Consider the following 12,460-nt stretch of genomic DNA (forward strand, 5'->3'; position numbering starts at 1 on the left):
AGTTATGGGAAATGATCACCACAGCAACATTATAAAAAAGTATACAGAGAAAAGCAATTATATTATTTTCTCAGGTAAATGTGGTATTTATCAGCCTAAATCCATCTTAAGGAATAAAATCATTCCTTACTTTTACTTCACATTTATAGGAAAAAAAAAAACCTTTTTTTTGGCCACAGCCATCGGCTTGTGGGATCCTAGTTCCCTGACCAGGGATCAAACCCAGGCCCTGTGCAGTGAAAGCGCAGAGTCCTAACCACAGGACCGCCAGGGAATTCCCCATAGGAAAATTTTATAACTCCAAAAACTCTGGCTCTTTCCCCAGATTAGGAAACATAAACAGGCAAGAACATGAAAAAGATACTCACGCTTTCCAAAAAACTTTTTGGAGTTATATAATCAATATAGCCCAAACACAAACTTCAAGTCTAACTCACCCAAACAGACGTACTTAAATGACAGTATGTGATTTCGTAATAATGAAAAAGTAAAAGAAACAAAGATAAGATACTTGACCGTGTGAAACTTGTAAGTACAAAATACACAAAAATGAAGACAATTTTCAAAAACATAAGTAGAAAAGATAATATACTACATTCATGCTAATAACATGAGTAAAGCTAAAGTAAAGTATAGTTATAATATACTATATTCATGCTAATAACATGAGTAAAGCTAAAGTAGTGTTAAGTGTAGTTAACCAGGTAAAGCTTCAAGTTTTAAGATTCTAGAGAAAAATGTGGAAGAAAAATTACTGAGGCAAGAACTTTAAGGCTTACAATCTACTTTCAAGAGTTCATACCCTAACAGTCCTCCTCAGTAAAAGAGACAAATGTTTAGTAAATGTTACTTTTCTACCAAAACCATGCTTCTACTACAAATACTGAAGAAAACATGGACAAAGCAAGAGATTACATATATTTTTTATTAGAATAATGCATTTTGAAACTGCAAGCACATCTACCCTCTGAAATGTAGATAGTGTGCACCTTTACCTAATTTAAAGAGATTTCAATTTCTTTCTTATTAAGTAAGAAAAAAGGCAAGAAAAGGGCCTCGGAAGAGCCAAAATTAAGGTCAAAATTTACACTAAAGTTTATATATATGATTTATAGGAGAGATCTTCATGTCCTCATTCAGAGCAGTTACTCTTTAAGCCTATTTCTACAAATTCGGTTTCTCATAAATTTACATAAAAATTTGGTTTCTTGTATTTTAAGGTAATAGATGAGAAAGGGGAAAACTAGTGCCATAGACAGGCATGCTGATAGAAGAAGTAATGATAGAAATCTCACTAGGGATGAGAAAGAAGACCCATATAAAGCAAGGCAGTTAGGAGCACTTCAAGGAGAATATAAAGGCCTCAGCAACCTGATAATCCCCTGAAGTGGTCTTACCTTTACTTATAATAAAGGACAGCGATAAATTTAAGTATTAAAAAAGATTAAACGAGGAGCAGCAGGACCAGGAAGGGTAAAGAGGAAAAAAAAAAAAAAGTTAAATGATATGCTCTGTTTAAAAACAAAAACTTTTAACAGAAATTTAAATGAGAAAAAACTAATACTCATGGAGCTACGTCTGGTTGTGTTCCACTGGAACCGTCAGGAGGTAGTCTTCTTGAAGGGCCTTACTAAAAAGCTTTCCCTTCCTTGGTCCATTAATCACAGCCAAATTTCTGGTTCTTAGACTCAAAATTTATTTTGTAAGCCCACCAAGAGTAGAAGCGTGTCTTAAGGGCAGAACAACGTTGATTAATGAGGCTGATGTATAATGCTAGAATGCCAATTTATTGACATACAATGAGGAGCACAATTGTTACTGGCACTAGAAAAATGTCTTTTTCAAAAGGCAAGCCCACTCTCTTATGATAGGCAGACCTATGCGAAAAACCATAGCCTTACCAGAAAATTCATTGGTGAGTATGGTACCAAAAAAAGGAAAATTAGATAAACAGAATTATTTCATAGCTTAAGCAGTTTTCAGTCTTTTCTTGGAGCATTAGCATTCTAAGCAGGTGTCTCAGAAGCTCTCTTTGTTTTCTGTTGTTTTATGTGCTTGAAATCTTTTTAAGATTTCTTTTGGAGGGGAAAAAAAGTTCCATTGCTAAAAAGTAAAGTAAAGTAAAACTACTGTTTTACTTAAAGGAAACAGGGTGGTCTTACAAACAGTAAAACTATACTCAGAACACCCCCATCTCCTGGACAAGGCTTTAGGTGGACAAAACCGATATGTACCCTGTGATTTTCTTTATTTTGCGCTTTCACTGTTGACCAAGCTTCCTTCCTATTAATACACTTAACACACTTTTTCTGGAAAAGATAATCCAGTCAATCAGTTAACAGTCTAGTCTTATAAGACTAGAACCCATTCTCTCTTTCGGACATCTTTGTGTATCCTTATTATGACCTATTAAATATTGCTTTCATTTTATCCTCTGAGATTAAATCTTATTTCCAGTTTCTTAGGTAATATTTTAATATAATCCTAAGTATTAATAGTGGTATATAAACTATTTTTTAAATGTTTCCAGTCAGAATGGTTAAACTGAAATAGTTTTTTGGTGTTTTTAAAAAAGTAAAACTTGAAAGTTTGACTATTCAGTAAGACTCCATCCTTAAGGCTGTATTCAGCTGAGATGTTGTAAGGAGTTGAATAGTGTTGCCCAAAATTCATGTCTACCCAGAACCTCAGAATGTGATCTTATTTGGAAATAGGTTCTTTTTTTTTTAAATTTATTTTATTTTTGGCTGCATTCGGTCTTTGTTGCTGCGTGCGGGCTTTTCTCTAGTAGTGGCGAGCGGGGGCTACTCTTCGTTGCGGTGCGTGAGCTTCTCATTGCGGTGGCTTCTCTTGTTGCAGAGAAGGCTTCTCTAGGCTGTGCAACTACTGAGCACGGGCTTCAGTAGTTGCGGCACGTGGGCTCAGTAGTTGTGGCGCATGGGCTTAGTTGCTCCGCAGCATGTGGGATCTTCCTGGACCAGGGCTCAAACCTGTGTCCCCTGCATTGGAAGGCGGATTCTTAACCACTGCGCCAACAGGGAAGCCTAGAAATAGGTTTTCTACAGACATAATTCATTAAGATGAGGTCATACAGGATTGGCGTGGGCCCTAAGTCCAATGACTGGTGTCCTTATAAGAGACACACCAGGAAGAAGGCCATGTAAAGACAGAAGCAGAGACCGGAGTTATACTGCCAAAAGCCAAAGAAAACGGAGGATTGCTGGCAACAATAAGAAGCTAGAAGAGGCAAGGAAGGATGGAGGGAAGAGCATGATTTGCTGACACCTTGATTCCAGACTTCTAGCCTCCAGAAACGTGAGAGAATAAATTTTATTTGTGTTAAGCCACCCAGTTCACAGTAATTTTATATTGGCAGCCCTAAGAAATTAATACAGATGTTAACACAAGCTGAATTGCTTCTTTTTCAAGAAATATTTGTGGAACACCAATGCTTTAAAGGGCTTGAATTCCAGTGATCTGTTGTTACTAGGAGGGAACAAAACAGAAACCTTCCAGTTTCAAGTCTTAGAATCTTTTCACTATACCATATTCTCCTATCCGTATGTCCATCCGTCCATCCATCCATCCAATAGTTACCATATGCTTACACTGTGCCAAGCAGCGGGCAATGAACAAGATAAATACTATCCCTTCCTTCACAGTGACCTTGTCTAGTCTCACTCAGTAGGTTGTGGAAGTCCTTCCATGTTAATGCATACAGCCCTATATCAGGTATTTTTTAATAACTATATGTATGGTGTTTCACTGATTGCATGCAGCAGATTTTAAGCAATATCTTATTGATGAAAACTTAAATTATTTCCAATTTTAAAGTATTATTGTAAACACTGAGATGAACATAATTGTACATACATCTATACCCTTGTCTGCATATCTTATTTAAATGAAAATCGTAGCATGGCTTCTAGGTCTAAGGGTATGTACATTTAACTTAGTGATATGTATTGCCAAATTGCCCTCCATAAAGACTGTACCAACTGACATTTGCATCAACAGTGAGAAGAAAGCCCATTTCTCTCACCAACACTTGGTACTGGTGTTTTCATTTACGCCAGTGTTATAGGTGACCAATAATATCATAGCTGTGCTTGTATTTTTGTGATTATTAGTGAGTTATAGTCATTAAGGGTACAGTCTGACTTTCTGAATTTGAATGCTGGTTCCACTGGTTCAGGTTACTTAAATTCTTGGTGCCTCAGTTCCTCAATGGTAAAGCAAGGATAACAACAGTATCTGCCAATATTAGTAGCTGGGAGAATTAAATGGGTTAATATCTATGAAGTACTTACAACCATATGTAGTTCATAGTGTTATTATTATTTCATGTCATCCAATTCTCCTTTCTTTGTATGTAAATTTTCTGTTTATATTTTTATCTATCTTCATGGTGGAGTGTTCATCTCTCTTATTAATTTGTAAGAACTCTTTTTATATTCTAGATCTTATCCTTTATCTGGCATGTAGTTGGTAAATACTTTGCCCAATATGTCGTTTGTTTTTCCATCTTATTTGATTTTTCTTCCTTTTACCTCCTTTTTGTTCTGTTCTCCTAGAGAAATTTTATTTTATAATGTTTATATAGTCAGGTCTATCAATCTTATCTCTATGGCTTCATGATTTATGTGGATAAGAAAGCACTTTTCACAAAATATAGTATTTTAATTTAATGGTAAAGTGAAAGACAGCTAACATTTTTGTTTTTCTTGTTTAGGAGGAGAAACTTCTAGAAGACTTGAGAGGTAATTTCTTGGTAGAGTCTCATTAATTTAATATTCAGGGTGGGCATTACTGATAGATGTGGAAACCTATTACAATCTTTTTAAAGAAAAAATGAAAACAATTAGTGATTTGGGACATTACTAAAAACATTTTCTAGAGTTATAGTTCTCCACAAAGAGTGACTACAAGTCTCCTGTTTCAGAATTTCTCTCAATCTTAAACATTTTCGCTATAAGCAAATGGGTGTCTAGATCCTATGAAATCATATATATAGATTTTACATATTATGAAGAAATTTTGGTTACTGATATGCTAGATACAAAGGATCACAACATGGAAAGACAGGCTCTTAACTGAGGTACTCAACTTTCATTCGTTGGCAAATGCCAAATTAGAAACAAAAGTTTTTTTTTTTTCCCACTGGTTGTCAAATAACACTTTGTTTTTCTTTGCAGTTCTTAACTAGCTGGGCATTCCACTGCACCACTGTTGATGTCATCTAAGATGTCGTGAGGGTGGCAGCCATCAACATTGCAGCCCATAGACTGGGCAGTCCCAAGGATCTCTTTAATGGTTCCAGAGAGTTCTCTAGCTAAAGATCGATGCCGCATCTGTCGGGCAATGTTGACCATCTCATCAAAAGTGATGTTTCCACTGTGCTTAATGTTTTTCTGCTTCTTTCTGTCTCTTGGCGGTTCCTTGAGGGCTTTGATGATCAGGGCAGAGGCAGAAGGTACCACCTCAATCTGGGCCTGTTGGTTCTGAATGGTCAGTTTCACTGTAATCCTCAGACCCTTCCAGTCACCAGTTGCCGTGGTGATGTCATCACCAACTTTCTTTGGAGACAGACCCAGGGGGCTGATCTTGTGAGCCAGGGCAGACGTGGCACCGACTTCCCCACCGGTGCACCTCAGGTACACGACTTTGATCTCGCTGGGGTCGAACTCAGGTGGCATGGTGGAGACGGCTGGTGTCGGACGAACCCGGATTTGGGACGACTGAAGAAAGTTGCACCTTGGCCTCCTCCGAGCCGAAAGCCAAAAGCAAACATTTTTAATGCATATAATTTGCTCAATTTTCCTCTCAAGGGAATTAATTTTTCAAACGAAATTTCATTATGTTTACCTAGGCATGCCTCATCACTCTAGTTCTTTTCAGCTCTGTTCTAATTACAATCCAAATTTTGCATCCTTTGTGAATTTTCTTGCATGCCTTCTCCCAGGTAATTAATATGATTTAAATAAAATTGTATTTAATATAACACCTATGGCACCATGCAAAACACCACCTCCAATTCAATATGATGCCATCATTACCTTTGGTATGATCCAACTGCTAGTTTTTAGCCCATGTTGACAACTAATAAGAACTTATTTTAATTTTCCTAAAATACTATTAAATATTCCAGTGAAAATTAGATATTAGCTTCCTGCCTACTGAATATGAATTTTGTAATTCTACTCTATTAAAAAGCTAACACAATAAGGGCATTCAAGTTTATTTGGCTTAATTTGTCCTTCACATACCCATATGCTTATTGTTCATTCTTCATTATTCCGTACACACTTCACATACATTCTAAAGGGCAAACATGAGAAGCCCAGTTTTATACGTCCTACTCATAGGTTTGCATTAAAAACAAAACAACAGACTGAACTGCCCTGAAGCCTGAGGGGAGGGTGGCCTAACTGAAGCTGCCGGCTCTGGAGGGGCCCCACCAGCTGAAGCTGCGACAGTCCTGGGGACCACGGGCCAGAGGGCAGACAGGAGAAGCAAGAAGAACTACAATCCTGCAGCCTGTGGAACAAACGCCACATTCACAGAAAGAGAGACAAGATGAAAACACACAGGGCTATGTACCAAATGATGGAACAAGATAAAACCCCAGAAAAACAACTAAATGAAGTGGAGATAGAAAACCTTCCAGAAAAAGAATTCAGAATAATGATAGTGAAGATGATCCAGGACCTCAGAAAAAGAATGGAGGCAAAGATCGAGAAGATGCAAGAAATGTTTAACAAAGACCTAGAAGAATCAAAGAACAAACAAACAGAGATGAACAACACAATAACTGAAATGAAAAATAAACTAGAAGGAATCAGTAGCAGAATATCTGAGGCAAAAGAAAGGATAAGTGACCTGGAAGACGGAATGGTGGAATTCACTGCTGCGGAACAGAATAAAGAAAAAAGGATGAAAAGAAATGAAGACAGCCTAAGAGACCTCTGGGACAACATTAAACACAACAACATTCGCATTATAGGGGTCCCAGAAGGAGAAGAGAGAGAGAAAGGACCCAAGAAAATATCTGAAGAGATTATAATCGAAAACTTCCCTAACATGGGAAAGGAAATAGCCACCCAAGTCCAGGAAGTGCAGAGAGTCCCATACAGGATAAACTCAAGGAGAAACACATAGTAATCAAATGGGCAAAAATTAAAGACAAAGAAAAATGATTGAAAAAAGCAAAAGAAAAACGACAAATAACATACAAGGGCACTCCCATAAGGTTAACAGCTGATTTCTCAGCAGAAACTCCACAAGCCAGACGGGAGTGGCATGATATACTTAAAGTGATGAAAGGGAAGAACCTACAACCAAGATTACTCTACCCAGCAAGGATCTCATTCAGATTCGATGGAGAAATCAAAAGCTTTACAGACAAGCAAAAGCTAAGAGAATTCAGCACCACCAAACCAGCTCCACAACAAATGCTAAAGGAACTTCTCTAAGTGGGAAACACTAGAGAAGAAAAGGACCTACAAAAACAAACCCAAAACAATTAAGAAAATGGTAACAGGAACATACATATCAATAATTACCTTAAACGTGAATGGATTAAATGCTCCAACCAAAAGACACAGGCTTGCTGAATGGATACAAAAACAAGACCCATATATATGCTGTCTACAAGAGACCCACTTCAGACCTAGGGACACATTCAGACTGAAAGTGAGGGGATGGAAAAAGATATTCCATGCAGATGGACATCAAAACAAAGCTGGAGTAGCAATACTCATATCAGATAAAATAGACTTTAAAATAAAGAATGTTACAAGAGACAAGGAAGGACACTACATAATGATCAAGGGATCAATCCAAGAAGAAGTTATAACAATTATAAATATATATGCACCTAACATGGGAGCACCTCAATACATAAGGCAACTGCTAACAGCTATAAAAGAGGAAATCGACAGTAACACAATAATACTGGGGGACTTTAACACCTCACTTACACCAATGGACAGATCATCCAAACAGAAAGTTAATAAGGAAACACAAGCTTTAAATGACACAATAGACCAGATAGATTTAATTGATATTTACAGGACATTCCGTCCAAAAACAGCAGATTACACTTTCTTCTCAAGTGCACATGGAACATTCTCCAGGAGAGATCACATCTTGGGTCACAAATCAAGCCTCAGTAAATTTAAGAAAACTGAAATCATATCAAGCATCTTTTCTGACCACAATGCTATGAGATTAGAAATCAATTACAGGGAAAAAAAAAAAGTAAAAACATAAACACATGGAGGCTAAACAATACATTACTAAATAACCAAGAGATCACTGAAGAAATCAAAGAGGAAATCAAAAAATACCTAGAGACAAATGACAATGAAAACACGACGATCCAAAACCTATGGGATGCAGCAAAAGCAGTTCTAAGAGGGAAGTTTATAGCAATACAAGCCTACCTCAAGAAACAAGAAAAATCTCAAATAAACAATCTAACCTTACACCTATAAGAGCTGGAGAAAGAAGAACAAACAAAACCCAAAGTTAGCAGAAGGAAAGAAATTATAAAGATCAGAGCAGAAATAAATGAAATTGATACCAAGAAAACAATTGCAAAGATCAATATAACTACAAGCTGGTTCTTTGAGAAGATAAACAAAATGGATAAACCATTAGCCAGACTCATCAAGAAAAAGAGGGAGAGGACTCAAATCAATAAAATTAGAAATGAAAAAGGAGAAGTTACAACAGACACCACAGATATACAAAGCATCCTAAGAGGTTACTACAAGCAACTCTATGCCAATAAAATGGACAACCTGGAAGAAATGGACACATTCCTAGAAAGGTATAATCTTCCAAGACTGAACCAGGAAGAAAAAGAAAATATGAACAGACCAATCACAAGTAATGAAATTGAAACTGTGATTAAAAATCTTCCAACAAACAAAAGTCCAGGACCAGATGGCTTCACAGGTGAATTCTATCAAACATTTACAGAAGAGCTAACACCCATCCTTCTCAAACTCTTCCAAAAATTGCAGAGGAAGGAACACTCCCAAACTCATTCTATGAGGCCGCCATCACCCTGATACCAAAACCAGACAAAGATACTACAAAAAAAGAAAATTACAGACTAATATCACTGATGAATATAGATGCAAAAATCCTCAAAAAATACTAGCAAACAGAATCCAACAACACATTAAAAGGATCATACACCATGATCAAGTGGGATTTATCCCTGGGGTGCAAGGATTCTTCAATATACACAAATCAATCAATGTGACACACCATACTAACAAACTGAATAAAAACCATATGATCACCTCAATAGATGCAGAAAAAGCTTTTGACAAAATTCAACACCCATTTATGATAAAAACTCTCCAGAAAGTGGACGCAGAGGAAACCTATCTCAACATAATAAAGGCCATATATGACAAACCCACAGCAAACATCATTCTCAATGGTGAAAAACTGAAAACATTTCCTCTAAGATAAGGAACAAGACAAGGATGTCCACTCTCACCACTATTATTCAACATAGTTTTGGAAGTCCTAGCCATGGCAATCAGAGAAGAAAAAGAAATAAAAAGAATACAAATTGGAAAAGAATAAGTAAAACTGTCACTGTTTGCAGATGACATGCTACTATACATAGAGAATCCTAAAGATGCCGCCAGAAAACTACTAGAGTTAATCAATGAATTTGGTAAAGTTGCAGGATATAAAATTAATGCACAGAAATCTCTTGCATTCCTATACACTAATGATGAAAATCTGAAAGAGAAATTAAGGAAACACTCCCATTTACCACTGCAACAAAAAGAATAAAATACCTAGGAATAAACCTATCTAGGGAGACAAAAGACCTGTATGCAGAAAACTGTAAGACACTGATGAAAGAAATTAAGGATGATACAAACAAATGGAAAGATATACCATGTTCTTGGATTGGAAGAATCAATACTGTGAAAATGACTACACTACCCAAAGCAATCTACAGATTCCATACAATCCCTATCAAATTACCAATGGCATTTTTTACAGAACTAGAACAAAAAAATCTTAAAATCTGTATGGAGATACAAAAGACCCCAAATAGCCAAAGCAGTCTTGAGGGGAAAAAACGGAGCTGGAGGAATCAGACTCCCTGACTTCAGACTATACTACAAAGCTACAGTAATCAAGACAATATAGTACTGGTGCACAAAAACAGAAATATAGATCAATGGAACAGGACATAAAGCCCAGAGACAAACCCACGCACCTATGGTCAACTAATCTATTGCAAAGGAGGCAAGGATATACAACGGAGAAAAGACTGTCTCTTCAATAAATGGTGCTGGGAAAACTGGACAGCTACGTGTAAAAGAATGAAAGTAGAACACTCCCTAACACCATACAGAAAAATAAACTCAAAATGGATTACAGACCTAAATATAGGACCGGACACCATAAAACTCTTAGAGGAAAACATAGGAAGATAACTCTGAGATAAATCACAGCAAGATCTTTTTTGATCCACCTACTACCGTAATGGAAATAAAAACAAAAATAAACAAATGGCACCTAACGAATGGGAAAAAATATTTGCAAACGAATCAACGGACAAAGGATTAATCTCCAAAATATATAAACAGCTCATGCAGCTCAATATTAAAAAAACAAACAACCCAATCCAAAAATGGGCAGAAGACCTAAACAGACATTTCTGCAAAGAGGACATACAGATGGCCAAGAAGCACATGAAAAGCTGCTCAACATCACTAATTATTAGAGAAATGCAAATCAAAACTACAATGAGGTATCACCTCACACCAGTTAGAATGCGCATCATCAGAAAATCTACAAACAACAAATGTTGGAGAGGGTGTGGAGAAAAGGGAACCCTCTTGCACTGTTGGTGGGAATGTAAATTGATACAACCACTATGGAGAACAGTATGGAGGTTCCTTAAAACACTAAAAATAGAATTACCATATGACTCAGCAATCCCACTACTGGGCATATACCCAGAGAAAACCATAATTCAAAAAGACACATGCACCCCAATGTTCATTGCAGCATTATTTACAATAGCCAGGTCATGGAAGCAACCTAAATGCCCATCGACAGACGAATGGATAAAGAAGATGTGGTACGTATACACAATGGAATATTACTCAGCCATAAAAGGAATGAAATTGGGTCATTTGTAGAGACGTGGATGAATCTAGGGAGCGTCATACAGAGTGAAGTAAGTCAGAAAGAGAAAAACAAATATCGCATATTAATGCATATATGTGGAACCTAGAAAAATGGCACAGGTGAACTGGTTTGCAGAGCAGAAATTGAGACACAGATGTAGAGAAGAAACGTATGGACACCAAAGGGGGAAAGCAGCGGCAGGTGGTGGTGCGATGAATTGGGAGATTGGGATTGACATATATATACTGATGTGTATAAAATGGATGACTAATAAGAACCTGCTGTATAAAAAAAATACTAAAATTCAAAAAAACAAAGATGTTAAAAAAAAAACAAAACAACATAAAACAGGATTATCTCCACTTAAAAGAAATTCCCAAAGCAGAAATTCATCCATTTAAAATAAACTCTGATTGTGCAACCACTACTATGTAGCACTTAACTAGACACAGTCCAACAGAGGTCAAGTTGGTTCTAAGTTAAAAAATCTAGCTGGAAAAGAAAAAATTTAAACACAAGGAAACAACTGTTTTCTTTACCTCGACAATGCAGCCTTCAAACTGTCACTAGAATTCCTTTGCTTTAGTTAGATAATTCAGTAAACAGACACAATGTCTATAGAATTCCAAATTTCTCAAAAGGATATTAAAGACCCCCTGGCTGTATTTCTCATTTTATACTCCATGCTTTTTTGTTTGTTTGTTTTTGTTTTTGTTTTGGCTGCATCTTCGTTTGGGTCTTTGTTGCTGCTCGCAGGCTTTCTCTACTTAGGGCGAGCGGGGGCTACTCTTCGTTGTGGTGAGCAGGCTTCTTATTGCGGTGGCTTTTCTTGTGGAGCACGGGCTCTGGGCGCGCAGGCTTCAGTAGTTGTGGCACGTGGACTCAGTAGTTGTGGCTCGCGGGCTCTAGAGTGCAGGCTCAGTAGTTGTGGCACATGGGCTTAATTGCTCCGCAGCATGAGGGATCTTCCTGGACCAGGGCTGGAACCCATGTGCCTTGCATTGGCAGGCGGATTTTTAACCACTGTGCCACCAGGGAAGCCCCAACACTCCATGCTTTTTACACAACTATCATAATGTCCATAAAATGTCCCAAGTATATCCACCTCATTTCCTAAATGGAGATTTTTATCTTATTTCTTTCGCTAAGAGAACATGACTCCCCTTCCCAATGCTCAACTCCTCATCTCGACCACTCACTCAAGATCTACTTCAAATGTCATTTCTTCCAGGAAGCCTTCCTCAACTCACCCAGCAGAATTTTAAACTGATTTCTTATCCAA

General features: G+C 37.2%; 2 protein-coding genes across 2 annotated transcripts in view; both read right to left on the bottom strand.

Annotated features, from left to right (window-relative positions):
* Window positions 1–12,460, bottom strand: part of TBCA (tubulin folding cofactor A) — a 99,822-nt gene that overhangs the window by 37,403 nt on the left and 49,959 nt on the right. The gene's annotated exons all lie outside the window — the stretch shown is intronic.
* Window positions 5,193–5,711, bottom strand: LOC137756960 (large ribosomal subunit protein uL11-like). Its single transcript, XM_068533542.1, has one exon. It carries the CDS (start codon window positions 5,694–5,696, stop codon window positions 5,199–5,201), a length of 498 nt encoding a protein of 165 aa, XP_068389643.1. The 5' UTR covers window positions 5,697–5,711; the 3' UTR covers window positions 5,193–5,198.

Source organism: Eschrichtius robustus, chromosome 2 (genome assembly GCF_028021215.1).
Source record: "Eschrichtius robustus isolate mEscRob2 chromosome 2, mEscRob2.pri, whole genome shotgun sequence".
NCBI lineage: Eukaryota > Metazoa > Chordata > Mammalia > Artiodactyla > Eschrichtiidae > Eschrichtius > Eschrichtius robustus.